Below are 25,856 nucleotides of genomic sequence, written 5' to 3' on the forward strand. Positions count from 1 at the left end.
CAATTTCAATACGGCATTCTCAACGTAGTTTACATTATTATAATTTCTAGTTAAACCAAATTATTGACTTGTCTACGAGTATGTTCTTCAAAATAAATACATTATATTTGATAAAACTGGCATGATTTCAGTAACATTCTTAGTGTGGAGCCTCAAATATGATCATTTGGAGATAATTCTTTGATCATAAATTTTCTCCAACTATAAATACTTACTTTGTCTTTGTCAAGGGTGGTTATTTGCCAACTTTAAGTCATGCTTTCTCATTTTAAATTCTTAGCTAAGAAGATAGTTTTCAAGCTTTGTCATTGGTTTTTTGTTGTTGTTTGGTTTTTTGTTTCGAGAATACATTTACTAAAGCTGGGGACAGTGAAAGAAGGGTGGGCTTGGCGCAGAAGCAGCACCAGGAGAGCCCAGCATGCTGCTTTGGCTCCCTTAGTTCTTCAACATACCTATGTAGTAACTAGGCTTTCTCCAACTACATCCTCTGTGCTCTGGTAATTTATAATAAATCTGTATATTGTCTTTATAACTATTCCTGCCACAGAGCTCCTGACATCCTTGGAATTTCCTAAGCGATGAGAGTGATAAAGGTGTCTTGTTAACAGTAACGATATGACTTTTGGACAGGACCTAAGGACAGGGGCTGGTTGCCAAGGAAACCTACTTTGTGATTAGTGGGTTGGAACTTTCAGTTCCACTCCCAGACCTTGCGGGGGTGGGGGTGGGGGTGCTGGAGGTCAAGTTACCTCACCAAGGCCCAATAATTTGATCGATGCTTACAGAATGAAGGCTTCATAAACCCCTAAAGGACTGGTGAGCATGTGGAGGTCCATATCCCCACCCCATACCTGGCCCTGCACATTGCTTCCAGCTGCATCCCTTAGTTATACTTTTTTATAGTAAACTGGTCATCTGAGGTCAGTGAGCCACTCTTAACAAATTAAATGAACCCCAGGAGGGGTCCTTGGACCCTCCAATCTGCAGCTGGTCGGTCAGAAGCACAGGTGACAACCTGGACCTGTGATTGGGGTCTGAAGTTGGAGGTGGGGGAGGGGGGACAGTCCTGTGGGGCTGAGCCCTTCACCTGTGGGATCTGACGCTGCCTCCGGGTAGACGGGGACAGTCAGCAAGTGTCAGAATTGCTGAGTGGCACACGGAAAGCACACGCCAGAATTGGTGTCAGGATCTTCTCCCCCGGCCCCATGTACTGATCTGAAACCCGTGCATCACAGGACACTGACCCTATGAGGTTTTACACGTAGGTGGTCCCACCGCCCATCTTGCCTGCTGGAGTCTGTCCAGTCCGCCAGCGCATTAAAGGCCCAGCTCCTGTGGAGCCTGTGAAGTGCCAGTGTGGTTCCCAAACTTAGTCAACTGGGGAACACTTTGTCCTCAATGCCTGTGAGCTGTAGAGCACAGCTGGAGAAACTATTACTTAGCTATGCCCTGTACCTCGGTGTTTTATTCGGTGCTAGAAGCTGACTGATGAAAGGTGGTACATCACAGACAAGGATAGAGGCTGAGCAGGAGGCCCGGGATGTCTCCATGGGTACTGAAAACACTGTGAAGCTGAATACATAGCATGTTGGTGCTTCAAGATGGGCTTGGACTCCGTGCATCCTTTTTCCTATTGTCCTTGATCAGTAAATCCGTTCTCTGTGTGAGTGTGTTTATAGCTATCGAGAGCAAAGGCACTGTTGCAGTGGACGCCAGTCTGCCTTCCACTTTCGATGGGGGTATGCGGCCTGATATGGCAAAGAGCCCGGAAACATCCACCAGGCCTCAGAAAAAGCATCCTAGGATTCGGCCCAACACTGAATTCACGGAGGCTCTATGGCAGAATGACCTGGGTTTTGCCGCCCTTGTTTGTCTCACAGCACTACTGTAAGAACAAGGGTTTCTCAGGGCCTGTGATAAGGGGGAATGCCAGTGGGATGAAAGGGTTGGAGGAAAGGTGAGGAAGAGTCTGTGGACAGCCTCCCGGGCTGGTGGGGAGGGGTGTGCATCTCACAGTAGGAGTTGGGAGAGCCAGCAACAGATGGGGCTCTCAGCCCACTGACCCCTTTTCCAGAACTTCCTAAAAGGCTTTGTGAACAGACCTGGGCAAAAGACCATGGCTAGAAAATGCATACTTTCTAATGTCATGGTTTTTGTTTTGATTTGAAGTGTCCAACTTGAAGCTGTTTACATTATTGAATCATATACATTATGAAATCATAGTGGTGATCCCAGTTTCCTCACTCTTCCGTCAGCTGGTGTCTTCCAAAGGGTAGTCCAGGTCAAAGGAGAGAAAGCCATTTAACCATAACACGATTGTCAGTCTGCGCAATTCAGGCCCCTCTATCACAGGAGGCACCTGCTGAAGGTCCTTTGCTGAGGACCAGTCCAAAGGGTGCACATGCACTGGACCCCATTGGTGCTTTGGGAGGGCGGACCTGTCGGGGTTCAGTGGAGGCAGCCACTCCTGGCGTCCTCTCTGTCTCCAAGTTGCTTCACTAGTGCCTGTGGGTCAGGACCCTCACGATGAGCCCCGCTGTCAGTGTGGCCACCGCCGCCCCCAGAGCAGCCCCTCGGCGGAGGGCCAGCTGTCTCCCTGACAGTCTGCCGGAAAGAGCTGGAAGGGCGTGGGCTGCCTCTGGAGTCCTGAAGAGGTCCAAATCACACTCAGGCTGTGAGTACATCGTCAGGGCAATGCCAGGGCTGCTCCCCGTGGCCACTGCAGAGACAAACAGGAGCAAAGTCAGCAACACTGGGGGCAGCGTGAAGAGCCTTGGAGGCAGGAAGCCGAGGCTAACTGCCTGGTTGCATGTGTCCTGCTGTGGAACTGGTTAGCTGACCTCTGCACCTGACAATAAAAATGCCTGTGCGATAGAAACATGTCTGCCTTGACCTATTCTGCAGCAGGGCCAGAGGAGGGGAGCAGGTGGGGGAGCATCTGAGACTGAAGTTGATGGACAGATGAAGTTAGTTACCGCTAATAGAGTGGATGGAGCGTGTTCTGTCTCAGCCTGTCTTTGTCGGGACATATGACACATCGAATGTCACTTTCACATATGACTTCAGAATGCATATTAAGTGTTTAGTTGGCTCAGCCAGCTGGCTCACCATTGTGCCAGTCTGGGCATCCCTGGCTGAGACTTGGTCACTGGGATGACAAGGGGCTTTGGGCTGCATGCTGCGTGCCTGGCACGAGGGCGCCTGTGCCTTGAGCTGCGGCCATCGTTTCATCGCAGAGATACTGGACATAAAGCAGTGGTGCCTGTCTGTCTGACGGGTACAGAAGGGAGATGGGAGGTGCCCTGACTCCGGTCAGTGAAGCCAGGCTGACCTACCCAGACCAGCAGCGGTAGGCCAGGATGTGGCCTCCTGCCCTGAGCTGGAGCCAAGTGGTGAGAACGTACTCCAGTCGGATGGGTCTGTGCTGGGTCTGATCTCCTGCCTTTGCCAGTTGAGGGTCGGTGAGGAAGAGGTTGAAGCTCTCAGCCTCACCTCCTCATCTGACAACAGGGCTACTCACTAGGCTGGGGATATGAAGGACACTAGTGTCATCTTCCTGGGGCTTACTATATCATTTTCATGTGGTGAGGATTGAGCTTGCTTGGCTCCCCATCACCTGAGACACATAGGGCAGCCAGGAGCAGCGTGCCCTGGCATGTTAGCAGGAGCCCAGTGGAAGCTCCCTGACAGCGTCACCTGAAGCTGCAACAGCTGAGTCAGGCCCAGGCCTGGGGGCCACGCTCGCCACGCTCGCCACGCTCGCCTCGTTCGCCTCGTTCGCTGTGCCCGTCTTGCCCTGCTGTGGCAGCCCCATGCGCTTCTGAGCCTAAAGGAGAGAGCTGGCCTGGGTCAGCCTGCCAGCCCTCCCATTCACTGCTGGCTTTGCTGGGGAAGGCCATCAGGAAGATGTGACTGCTGGTTCAACCGCGAGCTGGACCTGGAATTGGACACTCCCTCCCCTGTGCTTGGAACGTGTGCTCTGCTTGTCTCCCCTGCCCTCCAAGGTGCCCAGGGACACAGCCCCAAGAGGGCGATGAGCTGGTGAGATGACCCACACCGGGCACGTGACTGACCCCAGTTATAAGGCCTCTGTATAAGCTTTGAAGATTCTGGTGGGTGGGTGCAGAATCGTCTAGCTGCCACCTCAGACAAGCCTCCTATGTAAGTTCCCTTGCTTGTTGAATCTGCCCCTTGGCAATCTGAAGTGGCCTCTCTCTTTCTTTGGTCTCTCCTTGCCCTCCACCTACTGGGGGTGCTTTCCGATTATACCCCAGAAGCTCCCTGACTGGATGCTATGATGCATCCACCACCTGCCTTTAAAACAGAACATGCTCATACACTCACAGTCAGGGGTAGGGCGTGTGCTTTAAAGTGGCGCTGTTTTAAATCCACATTTACCATTACCTTACATGCCAGGATGAATTTGTTTCCCACGTGAGGGCAAAACTGTTCCCTGCTAGGAATCAGGGTCTTTGAGAGAACATGCCCTCTGTGCTGTGCCTTCAGGCTGAGCCAGGCCACAGGATGGAGGAGCTCATGCGGGCCTTTCCCAGAGGAGGTGGACGGAGTAATGATTACCTCTCCCAAAGTCACGGCCCACTCCCAGACGCACCAGGGTTCAGACCAGTCCGGCCGAGCTCCCTGCTCTAGTCTGGTTTTCAGCAGCTGTGGCTGGCTAAGGGCAGTTTGGGCGTGTGTTTCTCTGCAGTTGGAGAGTGTGCAGCTTGCACTGGCACTGTCCAGGGTCCAGTTCCAGTGACAGGAGCAGATGTTGAGGCTGTGACCCCACCCATCATTGCTGCTGAGGACTAATGTGCTCTGGGGATTTCTGCTGAGCAGTCACTTCACCTGGTTGGCCCAGTGAGAGTGTCTCCAGGCCAGGGGCTACAGACTCACCTCTTCTGCAGCTAGCTTCCAGTTTATCCGGGCAGTGTAGGTGACAAAGGCAGCAGCTGCCAGCAGGACACAGGCCAGCATGCCCAACCAGAGGCCTGCAGGAGACAAGTGACAATGGGGAGAGTGTCCAGGGAGCACCCAGGCTCCCCTGACTTTTCCTCACACCACGTACCCACGATCCCCATTCCCACCAGGAAGGTCAGAACGATGCCCAGTGGGAGGCCGATGACGTAATAGGCGATCGCATTAGCCAGGGCTCCGAAGGCTTGCCTGCCGGTTCCCCTCAGGACTCCGCTATAGACGCACTGGGAGGGGGCAGAGGGGTGTTAGCAGTGATGAGACTGAGGGTGGTCTCATGCAACAGGCACTTTCTAATTGAGTCCCATCACACAGCCCACCGCCCTCTTGTGACACGGGGTGCTCTTAACCCCCTTTCTTCCAGGAGAAGACTGAGCCAGGGAGGTCAAGCCACTTGCTCAGCGTTACACAAAGTAGCTGTGTTTCGAACACAACTGCAGAGCCCCGGCCTGCACCTCCACAACACCACTGCCTCACTAGAAAGTGCAGGTCTAGGAGACTGGACTAACTCCATACAGAGACATGAAGTGTTGGCGGCTTTCTATTGTTGCTGCAGGAAATTGCTGCAAACAGAGTGGCTTATGACAAGACACATTTATTATTTTATAGTTCTGGAGTTTAGAAGTCCAAAATGGTTTTCACTGTACTCAAGTCAACACTGTTTCCTTCTGGAGGCCCCGGGGCAATGCTGTTTCTTTGCTTTTTGCAGTATCTGGAAGCTGCCTGCCTCCCCTGACTCCCAATCCCTGACCACAAGGGCCTAGCTGCCCCTCCGCTTCTGTGGTCGCATCTCTGACTCTGCAGCACTCTCTCACTTGTGAGGACCCTTGTGATTACTCTGGGCCACCAGGATAATCCAGGAGAGTCTCCATCTCCAGGTCCTTCGTGACATCTGCAAAATCCCCCTCCCGGACCACCTACCATTCACAGGCCCCAGGATTAAAATGGGATTTCTTTGGGGGCCATTGTTCCACCTACAACATGAAAGCGAAGGGGTCATCGTCTTCCATCCCAGACAGGCAGCCCCTGCCCATCTTGTCCTCCCAAACCAGCCCCAGACTGAATGAACCGAGGGACATGGGCACAGCTCATGCTCGGTCAGCACTGTCGATCAACGGATACGTCATGGTCGTCTTTATTTTGTTAAAATGAGGAATGTGGAGTTTTTGTGGTTTGCTTTTACACGTTGAAGCAAAGAGGTTATGCACTGGGGGTAGGAGGTGTGTGCCTCATGAACTTTGAAATATGGTGCACACTTTTCTCATTATTATATATCATGACACAGAAGATGATGATTTTGGTTATAAAAAAGACTTCTCCAAAACTTTGACTGATATGCTCTGGTCAAGTATTCTCACCCTGGGGGCAGCCTTGCCCTCCAGGGGGTGTTGGCGATGGCTTGGTTGTAACTGGGGCTGCTACTGGGATGCTGCTGAACATCCTACACTGCACAGGGCAGCCCCTCAACAAGGGATGGCCCTGCCCCAAATGCCAGTAGTGCCAAGGTGGATAGGCCCTTTAGAGCATGGTGACACACAATGACCACCTCAGGGCAGTCACAGGAAGGACCAGTAGCCCCGCCAGCCCTAGGTTGTGGATCTGTTTTGGAGAAGCAGTGAGCCGGTGGACAGACAAGGACTCAGCAGAGTGCTCCATGAGGTAAAGCAGCCAGTGGGGAAGCAGGGAGCTTGGTGAGTTCTCCATGTATCAAAGGTTGGCTGGAGGCTGTGTGTAGGTGTAGCAGAGTCTGGTGCAGACCCATGCCACACACACAGCCCAGACGGTGGAAACGGCACACAGAAGAAACACCAGGGGACCCAGAAGGAAGCAAAAGCTGGACAGACTTGAAACAGCCTGAAGTTGGAGAGTGCCCCCAGCCCACATGCGGAGCCTTCAGCAGAAAATGGAAGCCTTCCGCTGGTCAGAGGTGTCCGAACACCATAGTCAACCGCAGTCAGTAGCCAGCTGAACACTGAACTATGCAGACATAGAAGTGACCCCGAGGAAACTAAGTGTAAAAATAAACAAGAAAGAAACGAAACAACAAAACTAAGCAGAGATAGCAGCTGCAGATTGTGCAGGCGGGATTCACAGGAATAGTCCAGGCAAGTGACTAAACGAACAGCAGTGCCTGGGGAAGGGCCGCACGCAACAGACTCCCGGGTGGGCGAGTGCTGGGCCCCAGGCAGGTCTCAGGACAGTTGGGAACACTGAACGCATGCAAAATGCGGTATGTTCTCTGACCACAACAGAATTCAGTTAGAGATGCATCTCAGAAAGAAATCTGGGAACAACCCAACTATTTGGAAATTAAACAACACACTTCTAAATTCTTGGGTGAAAGGATAACTCACAAGAGAACATTTGAAATATTTTAAACTGAATGAAAAGAAAAAGAATATCTCAAAATGTGTTAGATGCAGTTAAAGCAGTAAGTACTATGGGTGATATGCATAGTTTTAAACGCCTGGATCAGAAGAGAGGTGTTTCAAATCAATGGACTAATACTCCTTACTAAGAAACTAGTAAAGAAGAGCAAACTATCCTGGCCGATGTGGCTCGGTTGCTTGGAGCATCGTGTTGTAAACCAAAAGGTTATGGGTTAGATTCCTGGTCCGGGCACATGCCTAGGTTGAGGGGCGTGTGTGTGTCTCTCTCTCCCTTCCTCTCTTTCTCTGGAATATATATATAATACATATATACACATGTGCACCTTTTTTTTGCCTTTTAAAAAAACTATTTATTTTTAAAGAGATGGGAAGGGAGGGAGAAAGAAAGGGAGAAAAACATCCATGTGTGAGAGATACATCGATTGGTTACCTCTCACACACCCCCAACTGGGGACCTAGCCCATAACCCAGGCCTGTGCCCTGATTTGGATTTGATCTAGCAACATTTCGGTTTGCAGGCCAGCACTGAATCCACTAAGCCACACCAGCCAGGGCTTTTATATACTTTTAAATTTATATATACATTATTATATATATTAATTATATATATTATTAATATATATTATTGTTATATATATTGTAAAGAAGAGCAAACTATACCTAAATAAAGCAGAAAGATGGGAATAATGACAATTAGAGTGGAAATCATTGACAGACAAGAGAAAAACAACAGAGAAAATCATTGAGACCACAAATTCTAGTTCTCCAGTAAGATCCTCAAAGCTGACAAACACTTACCAGGGATTTGACATTGGTAAATAAGACCAAGAAAATGGGAAAGTGAAGACACAAATGACCAAAATCAAGAATGAAATAAGGGATGTTACTACTGACTGTAAAAAAAAGTATTATAAGGGAATATTATGAGCAACTTCATGCCAAGGAATTAGACAATTTAGTTGAAGTGAATAAGGTCTTAGAAAGACATATATTACCCAAACTAACTCAACAAGAAATGGAAGATGAATAGACCTATAACAAGTAAATTAATTGAATTAATTTAAAATCTTCTGACAAAATCTCAGCCTAGATGGCATCATTGGTGAATTCTATCAAATATTTAAAGACGAAATAGTGCCAATCCATCACAAACTCAAAAAGCATAACAGCGGAGAATATTTCCAAAATTATTCTATGAGGCCAATGTTGCCCTGACACTAAAGCCAGATCAAGATATTACAACGAAAAGATAAAAATTACAGACAAGTGTCCCTCATGAATGTAGATGAAAAATCTTTTAACAAAATATTAGCAAACCAAATTCAGCTATATGTGGAAAAGATATACACCATGATCAGGAGGGGTTTTTCCCAGGAATGCAAGGCATAACATCTGAAAATCAGTTATGTAATTATGCCATATTAATAGAATAAAGGACAAAAACCACACAATTATCCTAATAGATGCAGGAAAAGTATTCTTCAAATCCATAAGAAAATGTTTCAACACACTAGGAGTGGAAGGGCTGTTTCTTAGCCTGGTAAAGAGTGTTTATAAAAACCCTACAGATAACATATTTAATGCTGAAAGACTGCACACTTCCCCCATCGCTGGGCACAGGAGTACATGAAAGATCTTGCCACTTCCTTTTCAATATTGCACTGGAGGAATTTGAAAAGAAGTTCAATATTTCTTTTCTAGCCAAAGAAAAGGGGGGAGTAAAACTATTCACAGATGATATGATCCTATAAGTAGTAAATCTTAAGGAATCCACACACCAAAAAACGAGTAGAATGAGTTTATCCAGGTTACAGGGCAAAAGATCAATAAACAAAGATCAATTATATTTCTATAAACTAGCAATGAACAAGCTAAAAACAAAACTAAGAAAAAAGTTCCATTCATAAGGGCATGAAAAAGAACAAAATATTATGGGATAAACTTAACAAAAATGCGGTGAGATTTGTCCACTGACCAGTGGACTACAAACTATTGCTACACTAGAGAAGGTCTAGCTAACTGGAGAGACACTCCTGTCCATGGAATGTTAAGATGACACTTTTTAGGGAGAACCAAGATGGCGGTGTAGGTAGACACACTGCGCCTCCTCGCACAACCAGAACTGACAGAAAATCGAACGGAAAGGGGGTCCAACACCAAGGAAATACAAAATAAACATTCATCCAGACTGGTAGGAGGGGCAGAGACGGGCACCGGGGTGGAGAGGACTCGCGTGGCCGTGGTGGGACTGAGACTGGCGGAGTGTGGGACAAGTGGGGCAGGCAGTCCGAGCACTAGCAGACCCTGCAACCCTACATTTGCGCAGATAAACCGAGAGGGCCGGACTCAGAGTGGCGGAGAACGGGGCAGGCACAGCAGTGGGTAGCACCCTGGGGCCCCACATTCACACACAGATAAACCAGGCTAACGGCGGGGAGCAAAGCAGACTGTGCAACCCAGGGCTCCAGCTCCGGGAAATAAAGCCTCAAACCTCTGATTGAAAGCGCCTGTGGGGGTTGGGGCAGCAGCAGGAGAGACCCCCAGCCTCACGGGAGAGGTCGTTGGAGAGACCCACAGGGGCCTAGAGTGTGTACAGGCCCACCCACTCGGGAACCAGCACCAGAGGGGCCCAGTTTGATTGTGGGGATCGGAGTGAAAGATTGAAATCCGGAGGAGAGTGAGGCGGGCACCATTGCTCCCTCTCGGCCCCTCCCCCACATACAGTGTCACAGCACAGCAACCAGCGTTACCCCGCCCTGGTGAACACCTAAGGCTCCGCCCCTTAAAGTAACAGAAGCACCAAGACCAAAAAAAAAAAAAAAAAAAAGAGGCCCAAATGACAGAACACTTCAAAGCTCCAGAAAAAATACAACTAAGCGATGAAGAGATAGCCAACCTATCGGATGCACAGTTCAAAGCACTGGTTATCAATATGCTCACAGAATTGGTTGAATCTGTTCGAAAAGTAGATGAAAAAATGAAGCCTATGCAAATAGAAACAAAGGAAAATGTACAGGGAACCAATAGTGAAGCGAAGGAAACTGGGACTCAAATCAATGGTATGGACCAGAAGGAAGAAACAAACATCCAACCAGAAAAGAATGAAGAAACAAGAACTCGGAAAAATGAGGAGAGGCATAGGAACCTCCAGGACATCTCATAACGTTCCAACATCCGAATTATAGGGGTGCCAGAAGGAGAAGAGGAAGAACAAAAAATTGAAAACTTATTTGAACAAATAATGAAGGAGAACTTCCCTAATATGGCAAAGGAAATAGACTTGCAGGAAGTCCAGGAAGCTCAGAGAGTCCCAAAGAAGCTGGACCCAAGGAGGAACACACCAAGGCACATCATCATTACATTACCCAAGATTAAACGCAAGGACCTACATCCAAGATTACTGTATCCAGCAAAGCTATCATTTAGAATGGAAGGGCAGATAAAGTGCTTCTCAGATAAGGTCAAGTTAAAGAAGTTCATCATCACCAAGCCCTTATTATATGAAATGTTAAAGGGAGTTACCTAAGAAAAAGAAGATCAAAAATAGGAACAGTAAAAATGACAGCAAACTCACAGTTATTAACGACCACACCTAAAACAAAAACAAGAGCAAACTAGGCAAACAACTAGAACAGGAACAGAACCATAGAGATGGAGATCACATGGAGGGGTGTCAATAGGAGAGTGGGAGAGGGAGAGGGGGGGGAAAGGTACAGAGAATAAGTAGCATAGATGATAGGTGGAAAATAGACAGGGGGAGGGTAAGAATAGTGTAGGAAATGTAGAAGCCAAAGAACTTATAAGTATGACCCATGGACATGAACTGTAGGGGGGAATGTGGGAGGGAGGGGGTGGGCAGGATGGAGTGGAGTCGGGGGGGAAATGGGACAACTGTAATAGCATAATCAATAAATATATTTAAAAAAAAAGATGACACTTCTTCCCAAATTGCTGCATAGATTCAACATAATTCCTTCCAAAATCCCAGTAGGCTTTTTAGTAGAAATTAAAAATCCTAAAATACTTGGGAAATGTAAAAGATCTAGTAGAGCCAAAGCAATAAAAAAAGAAAAACAACAAAATTCGTAATAACTGATTTCAATACACACTAAGGCTACAGTAATTAAGACAGTGTGGTACTGGCATAGGATAGGCATACAAATCAATGCAACAGAATTGTGAATCTAGAAATACACCAGTGCATTTATGACCAATTGATTTTTGACAAAGATGCCAAGAAAATCCACTGGGGAGAGGATGGCCTTGCACACACCAGTGAACAGTAGTGGGACAACTGGGCATGTGTAAGAAAAAAAGATAAATTTAGATAATTATCTCATACCACACATAAAATGACCTCAAAATAAATCATAAACCTAAGCATAAGAGCTAAAACTATAAAATGTCTGGAAGAAATCGTAGGAGAAAAATTTTGTGTCCTTGGGTTTGGCAAAGTGTTCTCAGATATGACAGTAAAGCATGAGCCTTAAGAGAAAAGAAATTGAGGCACTGACTACGTTAAAAGTGCCTCAATTTTTGCAGCTCAAAGGAGACCAGTAAGGAAATGAAAGGCAAGCCATAGGCTGGGCTTGCAAATCATATTTCTGATAAAGGACTTGTATGTAGAACATATAATGAATTCTTGCAACTCAATAAGAAGGTACATACTGGGTTGCCCATTTAGTTTTTTCTGTAAAATAAGACACATTTTTCATTTTCACCAATAACTTTATTGGTTTGGAAATTTTGAGTACGTTGGCAGCTATCTTCCGCATGGTATTACATTGATTGTTCTCAATTAATGTCTCTATTTGATTGCTATCAACTTCAACTGGTCTACCCGACTGTGGAGCATCATCCAGCGAGAAATCTCCAGCGTGAAACTTAGAAAACCACTTTTGACATGTTTGATCTCCTTCTCTGCCCACAGCACAAATCTTTTTCTGCATTTCAGTGCACTTTTACCTTTCTTGAAATAATAAAGCATAATATGCTGAAAACATCACATATTTCCTTCCATCTTCCATATTAAAAAGGCTACACAAAAATTCACCAATTCGGGTTTTTTTTTAAAATACACGCTGATATGGTAGCTGTCACAATACAATCTAACAAAATTGTTTCAAATGAAGCTAAAGACAACTAGATACTACCAGAGCTATCTTACAGAAAAAATAACCAATTGAACTTTTTGGCCAGCCCAATATTATTTATGGGTTGCATTGTGTCCCCATAAAAGATGTTAAAGTCTCAGTTTTCAGGACCTGTGAAGGTAACCTTAATTGGAAATAGGGGCTTTGCAGATGATCGAGTGGAGATGAGATCATCAGGGTGGGCCCTAACCCAGAATGACAGGTGTTCTTACAAAAAGGGGAAATTTGAACAGAGGTAGACAGACACACCCAGAGGAAAACAATGTGGAGAGACACAGGGAGAAGACAGCAATCGGGAACCCTCAGGATCCTGCGAGCCAGAGGAGATGCCTTGAACAGATCCTTCCCTGGTGCCTTCAGAGGAAACCTGGTCCTTGGGTTAGGACTTCTGATCTCCAGAACTGGGAGATGACAAATTCTGCTGTTTTAAGTCACTCGGCTTTTGGCACCATGCTACAGCAGCCCTAGCAAGCTAAGACAACAAACAACCCAATTTTCAAATGGGCTAATGATTTGAATAGACATTTCCCTGAAAAAGACATACAAATGGATCATAAACACACACAGAAAAGGGCTCAACGTTAGTCATCACAGACATGCATGCTAAACCGCAGTGAGATACCCATACAGACCCACTAGGATTGCTGTAGTGAAAATGAGGAACAATCCCAGAGAGCTACTTTGTGGATATCAACAAACTGACTCTAAAGGTAATGTGGAAAGGCAAAGAAATCCCAATAGCCAACACAATATTAAAGGAGAACAATGTCAGAGGACTGACACTACTCAACTTCAGGACTTAACTACAAAGCTACAGTGATCACACAGTGTGGTGCTGGCACAAGAATAGACAAAAAGATCAATGGAGCAGCGCACTCAGGAATAGACCTGTGCAAATAGGCAACTGACTTTTGACAAAGGAGCAAGGCAATTCAATGAAGAAAGGAGGTTTGGTTTGGTTTTATTTCTGCTGTTGTTTTTGCTAGAAATGGTGCTGGGACAACTGGACATCCACATGCAAAAAGAATGCATACAGATGCCCCTTGACCTACGTACCCATTGTAAGTTAAAAATATCATAAGTCAAAATTCATTTGATACACCTAATCTACCAAACCTCATATAGCTTAGCCTAGCCTACCTTAAACATGCTCAAAAAACTTTACATTAGCTGAGAGTTGGACAAAATCATCTAAAGCCTATTTTATAATAAAGTGTTAAGTATCTCATGTAACTTATCATGTATATAGCCCTCACGCCATTGTAAAGTCAAAAACTCGTTAAGTCAACCTTCATAAGTCAGGGACCACATGTGTAGACACGCATCTTATACCTTTCACAAAGAGTAAAAGGGATCCTACACCTAAATGCACAGTGCAAAACTGGGAAGCTCCACTAGATATTAGAAGAGAAAATCTAGGTGACCTTGGATTTGGTGATGACTTTTTAGATATGTTACCAAAAGCACAATCCATGAAAGAAAAAATTGAGAAGTTGGACTTCATTAGTATTAAACACATCTGCTCTGTGAAAGACCTGGTTAAGAAAATGAAAAGAAAAGCCACAGGCTGGCAGAAAATTCTTTGAAAACCCACATCTGATAGACTGGTATTCAAAATATACAAAAATTCTTAAAACAACAACAACAAAAAAATCAATTTAAAAATGGATAAAAGTGCTGAAAAGACACCTCACCAAAGAAGATATACCCTACGACAAGTAAGCATATGAAAAGACACTTTACATCACATGTCCTCAGGGAACTGCAAATTACAGCAACGAGGTACCACTTTCACACCTATTAGAATAGCTAAAGTCTCAAACACTGACAGCACCAAATGCTGACTAGGAGGTGGAGCAACAGGAGCTCTCACTGTTGATGGGAATACAAAATGATATGGCCAGTTTGAAAAACAGATGGGCAATTTCTTACACAGCTATAAACATAATAATAGTACCACACTCTTCAACAATCATGCTCCCAGGTATGGGCAGAAAGAGTTGAAAACTATGTCTGCACAAGAACCTGCACAAGAATGTTTATAGCTTCATTCGTGATTGCCAAAACCTAGAAGCCATCGAGATGTCCTTCAATAGATGAGTGGATAAACTGCGGTCCATCCAGACAATGGAATATTAGTGCTGAGAAGAATTGACCTCTCAAGCTATGAATAGGCAAGGAGGAACTTTAAATGCATGTTACTAAGTGAAAGTAGCCGATCTGAAAAGGCTACATACAGTATAATTTCAACTATGAGACATCTCCAGAAGGCAAAACATGGAGACAGCAAAAATATCAGTGACTGCCATGGGTTCAGGGTGGGGGTCCACAGAGAGAGGGGAGAAATGAGTGTGTAGTACACAGAGGAGTTCTAGGTAATGAAGTTATTCCTATACTATAATGGTGGGTACATTTCATTATGTATTTGTCAAAACCCATAGAATGTACAACCAAGAGCTGAACCCTAACGTGAACTATGGACTTCAGTTAGTAATAACACATCAATGTTCTTTCACCAATTTGACAAACATGCCACACTAACATAACTGTTGATGGCAGAGAAAATCGAGGGGAGGTAGGTGGTTATGGTCATAAGGAGAAAACCACAGGCTGCAAAAAGCAGCACTCGTGCTAAAAGCCATGAGAGCAAACTTAGATTTCACACTTGATCTAATTGCAGTCTCAGCCTCTCCCAGAAACATAATCGTAATCGACCAGTCTGGCATTTTCTGATCAATACCAGAAAGGTCATCTGTCACAGGGACCCTCTCCACCCCCCATAAAAAGGAGAGCCAACCCGCAGGATAACAACTCACCCCCTCTCTCCCCACGAAGGAAAGATGTCTGGGGCCCAGAAATAATCCTTTCTTTTCTTTTGATACTATATCCTTGCCTCACCCCTTTCCTATAAAAACCTTCCATTTTGTCCAACCCCTCTGAGCGCCCTTCTCATTGCTGGACGGGATGCTGCCTTTGTGAATCACGTAATAAATCCAACTAGATTTCAAATTTACTCAGTTGAATTTTGTTTTTTAACAACGGGGACTCAATTTTTTTTGCCCTATTTTTATGTGAACCCAAAACTGCTCTTAAAAATAAACTCTATTAACTTCTTTAAAAGACAAACAATGCCAAGAATTGGCAAAGAAGCAGCGAAAGTAGAATTCTCACATACTGCTGGGGGGATGTAAAATGATAGAGCTGAGATGGGCATGCCGCAAACACCTGCAATCAATCAAGGCTACAGGAACTGTCAAGAAGGTAGAAGATCACCCCCACATTGGATTTATGGCTTAATACTGACAGAGACCAGCTTGATCCGACATGGAGACTAATTTCACCTGACGGTCACCCCAGCCTCATTATACGCTCATTGTAATACGTTAGCACACTAATCAACACACCTGGCACCTGTCATGATCAGAAATGAAAAGCCTACATAGAAGGACACAGATTGGCCGACAGAGCCCCTCTGAGAAATCTCCACCCCTTTTCCAGGAAGACTCTGAATATTTCTCACCCTTAATGAATACCCTACACCTCCCTTAATTAAATGAACCTCAATAAAGGAAGGAAATTCTGCTAAAGGTCGGGGGGCTTCTCTGTCTGTGGAGTAGCCCACTTTTTGTCTCACTGTTTTACTAATAGACTCACTTCCACTTCAAATTCTGTGCCAGCTGTGGTTTGAATTCTTTCCTGCATGAAGCCAAGAACCCACAATAGGTCCTGGACCCTCAGGTCCCTGGACCCCCAAAACGCCTGCATCACAGCCACTTTGGGAAACTCTGGCAGTTTCTTAGAAAGTTAAACATAAATTTATCATGCAACCCAACAATTCAACCCCTAGGACTCTACCAAGAGAAAGGAGAACATACATCCACACAAAGACTTGTACAAGACTGTTCCCAGCAGCCTTAGTCATAACAGCCAAAAAACTAGAAACAACCCACATGTTCACCAACTGATGAATGGACGAGCAAAATGAGTTTCATCCACACAATGGACTGTTGCTTGGTAATAAAAAGGAATGTGGTACCTGGAAAATGGTACCACATGGATAAACCTCAAACATCCTAAGTGTAAAAGGGCATATTATCCTAAGTGAAAAAGAGCAGTCACAAAAGATGTATGATTTCCTTTGTATGAAGTGTTCAGAAAAGGCAAAGCTCACACATCCAGAAAGCGCATCAGTGGACTGCCTGGGGCTGGCCAGGGATTGACTGCAGAACAGGTTCCCGGAAATTCGGGGGATTGAGGGAAAGATTCTGAAGCTGGATTGCAGCAACGGTGGCACACCTCTGAGTTTATTTAAAATCACTAATTTACTCACTTAAAATGCATGAATTTTATGGTATGTAGGTTATAACTCAATAAAAGTACAAAAAATAAAAATAAGGTCCATGGAAAACATGGACCGAGCTCTCCGGCCCCTAACACTTGGCAGCTGTCGGTTTGTCTCCAAGCCCCTGGGCAGAGAGAGCAGAGAAGTGCCGCCCACCGGAGAGGAGGTGCACTTAATTTCTTGAGAACCGCAAAGCTGTTCCCAACCGTTATCAGTGGTCAGGAGAAAAAACATGAATAGTATCCTGACAACATCCCGAAGAAAGCAACTACAGATTCCACAAGATAGTTTCTTTCAGTGTTCCATGACAAAAACTGCGGTATGATGGCAGAACACGGCCCAGGGGAAGCCGTTCTGCTGAGGCGAAGAGCATGTGTTCCAAGTGTGTCTTCTGAATGCCCAGCTAGATTCCAAGGTAAATTCTAGAATACGGAGCAAACTGGATAGCATGCCCCACAATTTCTCTCAGGGGGTTATTTTTTGAGTGCAGGAGCTCTGTGTCTCTAATTAAGCCCACACATCCTACACAGAGCTGTTGGATGTTATGTAAGGGATGCATTCCTGAAGGGCTCGCTCAACCCCAATGCAAAGGAGAAGACACTGGATTTCAAATCTGGCGTACAAAGTGAGACTTCAGTGTTTCCTTTTCTTATGCCGTGCTTGTAAAAATTCATATAATTCAAATCTGCACTAAATGGGACCTGTCCTTTCATGGTCAAAGGGACAGAAAATTCAAGTTGCTCTATATTCTGGGTTGACTCCCCCTCTCAGAAATGTCCCTGTGCGCTGGCCCCGGTGCAGGGTTGCTGTTGAGCTCCTGCTGGTCAGGGGCACCCGTCAGTGCCTGTGGCCCTGCTCATAAGGAACAAGGAAGGAAGAGGGTTCGAGAGTTTGCACTGGTGCAATTTTTCAGGGCTCTGCTAATCTGCACTCGTCTTTTGGGTTGTTGGAATTGCAGAAGGTAAGGGGAGTCACTATTGTGAATACAAGTAGAGCTGACATGAGCAAATACTTTGGGCATTTACTGCGAGGCCTCAGGAACGGCAGGTGCATCAGCAGTACTCACACAGATGCCCTCAAAGAGCTGAAAGACGATGTAAATGGGCAAGACCTTGTTCACCAGGGCGATGGCTTCTCTGCAGAAGAACAGGAAAGAGCATTCAGTGGGAGCACTAAGACATGACTACATTTTTAGGGACCCAGTTATATCCCTTTAGTACACCACCTCCCCAAAATGTTGGGATTAGACATTGCTGCCCCCCACATGCCCGACACCCTTGGCCCTGGGTTTCTGCATGTCTGTAGGTCTTTCTAAGCTCCAGAAGAGCCCCAACTTTGTGCTGCCCCTCTATCAGCGTCTTGTCTCTGGACGAGCCGGAGGTGGAGGCCCTGGCCTGGGACACAAGCACAGACACTGGCTTCCTCTCTGTGAGGACAACGCCAGGGCCAAGCCAGGCATGTGACAAATCTCTGAGGACTGAGGGCTGGCGGCAAGCCACTCTGACATCTCCCAGAAGTCAATGAAGAAAACCGATTACCTACTCATCATTGGTAAAAATATACCCCAGTTTATTTCTCAGGATGCTCAACAGGGCACTGATAACCAGCGAGATGCCAACTGAAAGAGACAAAGGAAGAGCATTCAGCTAAACACAACCCATGGCAGGCGGGGGGCCAGAGGCGGGGTTCCTGCTCCAGTCAGCACAAGTCAGCCCCACCCTCCGCACCCACAAGCCCAGTGTCCCCTGCATTAGAGGATTCATTTGGACTATGACATTCTTTTGCATCCTGCAGAAAGGACTACATATAAAATGACTTTCCTGTCCCAGCTGGTGTGACTCAGTTGGTTGGAGCATCATCCCATAGACCAAAAGGTTGTGGGTTCGATCCCTGGTCAGGGCACACACCCAGGTTGTGGGTTCAATCCCTGGACAGGGCGCAGATGACTGTACCCTGGTCGGGGTTTGGACGAGAAGGCAACCAATTGATGTTTCTCTCTCACATCATTGTTTATTTTTTTCTTTCTCCCTACCCCTTCCCCTCTCTCTAAAAGCAATGAAAAAAATTTCCTTGGGTGAGGATATTTTTTTAATGTTAAAATGCCTTTCCTCCTGTGATTCTCAAAGTAGGGTTTCCTGGACCAGCAGCAACAGGACTACCTGGTAACATGTTAGAAATGCAGAATCTCAGACCCCCATCCCCAACCTGCTGAGCCAGAAACTCCACGTGGTGAGACCAGGCAATCCGTGGGTTTTGCCCCGGCCTCCAGGGGATTTCAGGGCATGCAGAAGCCTGAGAACCGCTGCTCTCAACCGAGGAGCTGATCTGGACCTGTCAGCCTCGGGAAGCAGAGCCGTGGTGGAGGACACAAGACCTGTTCCTTCTGAGGGTGGGATGCCCAGCTCCCAAGCTCCTGGGGATGCTGGGAGAGCAAGCTTGCAGGGGACCCTGAGCAGCTGGCAGGCAAAGCTCAGGGAAGAGGAACCTTTAAAGGGTCACACGAAGGGGAGTGGCAGCAAGCTATCCCTGCAAGGGCCCAACAACCCCAGCAGCAGAGGAGAGAAGGGGCATGTCAGGCAAGGGAGGCAGTGGCTGCTCACTGGGTTGAGGGCTGAGGCACCATCCACTTACTGGCTGGTGCTGCTCTGGGCCCGAATGCAGGTATTGCAAGTTTGGAAGGTAAACCTGTCCATTCCCACAGCTAGCCATGCCTCCCACAGGCCAGGCCCTCCCTTGGCTTTCCAAGCCCCGCCCCCCCCAAGAGAGGACTCCACCCACCTATGCAGAGCACGCCTGAGACAGCAGATCTTTTCGCCTGCACAGTGTCTGAAGCTCCCAGGAACATCCCTACTCGGACACAGACTGAGATGCTGAGTCCCATTGGAACCTGGGATGAGGGGAAGGAGACGCTGTTAGTGGAGCCTGCCTCTGCCCCGTGGCAGGCAAGTGCTGCACCGAAGGAGGCCAGGGCTGGCAATGGCCCTGCGGCCCAGGCCCTGGTGCAGGAGGGGAGGAGGGCAGCGTGAGCCCAGGGAGGCCCAGGAGAGGAGAGGGTGTTCATGGCTACCAGAAACAGGGGGTGGCATCTGAGGTTGGGAGATGGGTGGAGATACCCCAAGTGAGCCAGCTAGCTCCCCATCCACTCCATACACTCCATTAAACATCACAGGCAGACTGGCCTTGCAGTCAAAATCACTGTGTTCCCAAAACTTCGGGGGTAAACAAATTTTTAAAAGGTGAATATGGCCCTAAGTATACCAGAAAAGCTCCATTTAAGGAAAAAAGTCGGTGTTTTTTTCTTAAATGGAAAAAATTGGTAAAAATAAGAATCTGTAAAAATAAGAATCACCTTATAAATGAGTTTTGTAACTGTAGACTTTTGTGAATCCTTTGCTTAAACAGGGGCTCACAGACTGCCTGCCCCCAGGAGCCTGGCAGATTTGCATGTGAGGGACAAGGACAGCTTGTGCTGCTGTGGGGAAAGGAGGGCCTGGGGACTGTGTGGGAGAAGAACAATGCCCCCACCAGGGTATGCTGTCACCCAGCTCTCTCCAAAGGGGGCGCAGGAACAAGGGCCCACCGCTAGGTAGAATGTCCATTTTTCAAGAAAATGCAAAAATCCAGATGATGATGTGAAATCTCCCAATTTTTAAATGGTGTTAATTAGGTCCAAAAAATTGAGTTCAGTGTTATCCACAGGGTGGAGGCTGCGGGTTGCCTGCGTATGAGTCGGCAGGGCCTGGGCCTGCTGGCCGCCTGGAAAGTTGGGGAGGGACCCCAGGAGTGGCAGCCTGCCTCCTCCCACAACACTCCCAGGGCAGTGGAGGATGTGGGCCAGGGTGGCGGGCATGGGAAAGGCAGCCCCAGAGCCTCACCATGTAGATGACTGTGGCCACCTCGTACAGGACAGCCTGGGCCGAGAGGTCCAGCACACTGCGCAGGCCTGTGGGAGACAGCGAGGGGCCCTAGGCTGACAGAACACCCCTCTGCTTGGGAGGCAAAGGTAAATGATTCTGAAGGGCAGATGCAGAACAAAATGTTCCTGCTTGTCCTTCAGCCTTCCGGGAAAATCCTGCCCAGTTATGGAATTTGCTGCAGGCTGTTTCCCGGTGTGGTTTGTCTCTCAAGCTGAACTCTTGGAAGGATGTGGCATGGCATGCAAAGAGAGCTAGACCAGGACCAGGAAACCCAAGTTCAGGTCTCCATTCTGCCACCGTGCGACTCTGGACAGTCTTTCTTGTTCTCGGGGTTTGGTTTTCCCGTCTGTAAATGGGGGCAGTGTTTGGACGAGAAGGTCTCTGGGGCGACTGCAGCGCAGGCCTTCTGACTCTCAGGCGGGTAGACTAGACGCGGAGTGCCCACACCTGCCCCAGCCACTCATGCTCGGGTGCCAGTCCCTCCAACCTCCCTTCCCCCACTGACTCGACCACCTCCACTGGGGCGCTGCGGCAGTGCCTTCTGGGAGCTCACAGAAGGGTGGGGAGATGAGCGAGTAACGGACCTATCGTGGGCCTGGGCCGGCCCCGGAGGGGGCTTCTGAGCTGGGGGAGCCGTTATATGTTCCCCCGGCCCTGCTCGTCCACATACCCATGAGGAAGCTCCAGATCTCGTAGGCCCACCACTCGATGCACAGCATGAGCATGCTGGGGACGGCCAGGCGGAAGAAGGGGCCCCAGTCCTGCAGGCACTGGATGGACCAGCCTAGGAGCAGAAGCCCTGAGGACTGAGCAGCAGCGCCCCCTGTGAGCCGACCCTCTGCCCACTCCCGGACTCAGCTCAGCAGGTCTGGGTACTTGGTGTTTTACACAGAGCATGCCAGCTGGTCCAGTGCAGGTGGGGGATGGGGGTGGGGGCAGGAGAACTCGGAGACAGGGCACCAGCTCCCTTGGCCAGCACCATGGAGGAACTCAGGACGGGAGCCTCAGGCACCGCGAGGCTTCCTGCTGGGCTTGTGACACCACAGGACTGTGGACAAGGACTCTGCCCTTTCTGGGCTGTTTCCTCATCTGAAAATTTGAGATCTTATCTTTGCCCTGCCTCCCCAGAAGGGTTTTTGGGAGGATGGCACAAGCTCAAGGATGCAGAAGGATGCTTGAGGCAGAGGTCAGTACAAACTGGCGAGGGCCCCACCCTGAGGGACTCCCCGGGGGCCGCAGGACTGCTCCCTCTATGCCTGGAAACGGAGCCCACAGGCTACAGAGACAGGCTTCTGCAGGCAGGAAAGCTCGGAGCCTGAAGCCTGGGAGGAAACAGCCATGGAGTCCAGCCCCCATCATGGACCATCTTGGGGGTCAATTACTTAACCTCTCTCTGTCTCAATTTCCTCCTTGTAAATAAAATGGAATAATAAGGTGTTGTAAAGTTTAACTGAGATCAGGAACGCCGGGCACTCAGCCCACAGCTGACACCTGGGATTTTACCTGAGTTTACTCTAACCGCCACCCTGGCATTTAGAAGCCAGCGGAAAACTCCCTGGGCCTGTCTTCATCAGGGCTCTGCACTGGGGCACATGGCATGAGGGGACCCTGGGACTTTGGGGTGGGAGTTCTGAGGGGTGGAGCAAAGGGAAGGGGGCCCTGAAGGAAATAGAGGCAGGCCAGGGATGGGGCTCCTCCCATGGGGCTCCAGCTGAGCCCTCTCCTTGCCAAAGGAACGCCCTGTGTCCGGGCTGGCTCGCCTGATGCTCCACACCCCCAAAAGCAGGGCAGTCTCCCCACCTGCCCATGTAGCCACATGCAACTTTTTCAGCAGGATGTAGAGGAACAAGAAGGTCATCTGCACAATGTGGGCGACGGTGCTGGCATAAGCAGAGCCCCTGGGGAAACCGGAAGAGCAGGGTTGGAACTGGGCCAGCTCTGTCCCTTGGGAAGGTGCTCCCCTGATGGAGCCTGCAGGGCATGGAGGGGCACACAAGCATGGCTAGCTCAGCAGCCCAGTCCCACTGCTGGCCCGGCCCAGGACGCAGCAGGCACCACTACCACCCTATTCTGCCAGGCTCTCCCTCTCAGCCTCTCCTAGAAGGCTTGCGCATGGTTTGGGAGGGGCCCCTCTCCTTTCTCTTTGGTGGCCAGTCCCCATCAAGTTCCTCAGGACACCCCACTTCAGGACGGTGCAAGCAGCCTCCACAAAAGAGACAAGGATGATAACTGGCCTGCCCCAGTGAGGGGCGGGGAACTTGGAGAGCAGTGCTCCCCCTCCAAGCCTCTGCAGCCCACCGGCCTCACCTGACCCCCAGGCTCAGCACAGAAACCAGGATGTAGTTGGCCAAGCCGTTGATGCCATTGCCCACAACGCCACTGAGGACTTGGGGCCAGACGATTCCCTGAAATAAATGAAAACTGGCCTTGCTATGGGGTGGGTAGGACCGTGGGCACATGCAGCTCTTCACTGGCCCCTGTACCAGAGGTCAGGACATGGCACTTCGGATTCACAGGTGGTGCAGAGGGCAGCCCCAGGCTCCCCTCCCCACTGGAACAGGGCAGGTGTGCTGGCCAACCCCCCAGCCAGGGCCCTGTACCTGAGTTTGCAAATATTTTGCCAGCAGGTTGTAAAGAAAAATCACCTGTATAAAATAAAATATATACACACACAAATAAACATCAACTACCAAAAAACAACCAGATGAACATTAACAGATATTTCTTAGATATCAGAGTTTGGGGGCAATTACTTCATCAAACTATGTCTGAGGCCCAGCAGGTAGGCTTCACCTGGTTGTGAGCTCAGCCTTACCTATGGGAGAGAGGAGGGCTGCCCGGGGGCCTGTGCACAGGACATGCCAGAGCCCAAACCCACAGGTTGTGGCCACCCTGGGGTCTGGCTGCTGCCCTTCTGTCCTTTGTCAAAGCCTTCCTGTCCCCTCCCTTCCCTAAGCCCTCTGCTTCTTTTTTAGCATAGCACAGGGGTTAAGAGCACGAAGCTAGAACTATACTGCTTGAGTTTAAATACTGGTTCTACCTCTGAGGGGCTGTGTGATTCCAGGCAAATTACATAACCTCTCTTGCCTGTTTCCTCATCTGTAATGAGTGTAATAATATGTGTATACTTATTATTTATATATACATATGTGCAAAGTGCTCACAAAACAGCACTTGGCATATTTAAGCATTCCAAATGTTAGGTAAGCATTGTATAAGTATTTTTATTGTTAATTAAATTTTGCACCTGCACTTTGTGGGAGGGACTTGCTACATTTGATAAAGGAGTTGCCACAGTGATAACTTTATAGTGTTTTCCTGCCCTGGCACAATGGCCCTGCTGGACAAGGTACCACCATCTCCTTCCAAAGAGCCAAAAGGTGGTTTCCATGGAGCTGGCCGGGCCCCAAAGAGATCAGGACACTGGGCTTTCATTGTGAGTGTGGCTGGGGTTCACCCTGCCAGTCTTGGGCACCTTTTAGCCTAATCTGAAGTCACATGACCTATTCCCTTCCCAGGTCTCTCCTCCAGCACACCGCCCCCTGGTGCTGTGGAGGATAAAGGGGTGCTGAGGTTCCAGAGACAAGACAACTCCAGCCAGCAAGACCATGCCTGATTCAGAACTGCCAAGGAGTAAGTATGGTGTCACCGAGCTTCGACAAATCTAATAGTGGGCGGTGGATTCCAGAGTAGATGTACAGGCCGCTGGGTCAGGCGGAAATCTCAGGAACTGCCCCAAGTGGACACACGGCTTATTTAGTACTCCATAAACTCATAGAGAAAAGAAAGAAGGGAATAGTCAATAATTAGTCTTAGAAAGAGTTCATTAAATGGATTAAAGCCTTAGATTTAAAAATGGAAATCATAAAAGGATTCACAGAGAATATGGCAAATTTTAGATAATCTTGATATGGGTTAAGTATTTTTAAGCTCATCAAAGACAGATATAAAGAATAAGGTTTATGGATCTGTTAATATACATTAAAAATTCTTTAAGTCAAATATATCAAAAAATTAAAAGGCAAGTGACGAACGGAAAAGTGTTTGCAACATATATGACAAAGGGTTAAGCTATTATTTAACAAGTTATTATAATTAGAGAAAGATTAACCCACTAAAATAAGCAAAGGCTATATAAACAATTGACAAAAGAAAACCAATGATCGATAAATACATGAAAAAATGTTCAACTTCACTGGCAATAAAATACATGTTAAAACTACTTCTAATTGGAAAAAATTAATAATGCTCTGCGGATGAGGGCGTTGCTAGTGGAAGTACAACTGGTACAAATTGGTATCAAAAGCCATTGACAGGGGGCTTCTGGCCAAGATGGAGGCGTAGGTAGACACACTGTGCCTCCTCCCACAACCAAAAAAGGACAACAACAATTTAAAAACAAAAAACAACCAGAACTGACAGAAAATTGAACTGTATGAAACTCCGACAACGAAGGAAATAAAGAAGAAACATTCATCCAGACCAGTAGGAGGGGCGGAGACAGGCAGCCAGGGTGGAAAGGCCTTGCGGCAAGGCAGCGGCTGATGGACCCAGCGAGGTGGTGGATTGTGCAATGGGGCAGGCAAGGCTTCAGCTAGCAGGCCCCACAAGGTGGTGCCTGGCGGCCCCTGTAGACCCACATTCGCGCATAGATAAACCGGGAGGAACGGTGGGGGAGCGAAGCAGACCATGCAACGCAGGGCTCCAGCTCGGGGAAATAAAGCCTCAAACCTCTGATTGAAAACACCAGTGGGGGTTGAGGAGGCAGCAGGAGAGACTCCCATCCTCACAGGAGAATTCGTTGGAGAGACCCACAGGGGCCTAGAGCGGGCACAAGCCCACCCACTAGGGAATCAGCACCAGAGGGGCCCAATTTGATTGTGGGTAGTGGAGGGAGTGACTGAAAATCCGGCAGAGAGTGGAGCAAGCACCATTGCTCCCTCTCAGCCCCTCCCCCACATACAGCATCACAGCGCAGCGACCAGCATTACCCCACCCTGGTGAACACCTAAGGCTCTGCTCCTTTAAGAACAGGCATGCCAAGACAAAAAAAAAAATGTCCCAAATGAAAGAACAGATC

General features: G+C 47.9%; 1 protein-coding gene across 1 annotated transcript in view; it reads right to left on the minus strand.

The window, feature by feature from the left end:
* Window positions 1-364: 364 nt before the first annotated feature.
* SLC47A2 (solute carrier family 47 member 2) overlaps window positions 365-25,856 on the minus strand; it is a 30,399-nt gene continuing 4,907 nt past the window's right edge. Inside the window, exons 6-17 of the mRNA XM_024565152.4 lie at window positions 23,377-23,421; window positions 23,084-23,181; window positions 22,577-22,674; window positions 21,447-21,560; window positions 20,735-20,802; window positions 19,638-19,746; window positions 18,402-18,477; window positions 17,926-17,995; window positions 5,069-5,201; window positions 4,897-4,991; window positions 3,697-3,826; window positions 365-2,719 (exon numbers count right to left, since the gene is read on the minus strand). Of these exons, the coding sequence (XP_024420920.2) occupies window positions 2,499-2,719; window positions 3,697-3,826; window positions 4,897-4,991; window positions 5,069-5,201; window positions 17,926-17,995; window positions 18,402-18,477; window positions 19,638-19,746; window positions 20,735-20,802; window positions 21,447-21,560; window positions 22,577-22,674; window positions 23,084-23,181; window positions 23,377-23,421 (1,257 nt within the window). The 3' untranslated portion in view covers window positions 365-2,498. The remainder of the gene's footprint in view (window positions 2,720-3,696; window positions 3,827-4,896; window positions 4,992-5,068; window positions 5,202-17,925; window positions 17,996-18,401; window positions 18,478-19,637; window positions 19,747-20,734; window positions 20,803-21,446; window positions 21,561-22,576; window positions 22,675-23,083; window positions 23,182-23,376; window positions 23,422-25,856) is intronic.

Source organism: Desmodus rotundus, chromosome 9 (genome assembly GCF_022682495.2).
Source record: "Desmodus rotundus isolate HL8 chromosome 9, HLdesRot8A.1, whole genome shotgun sequence".
Lineage (NCBI taxonomy): Eukaryota > Metazoa > Chordata > Mammalia > Chiroptera > Phyllostomidae > Desmodus > Desmodus rotundus.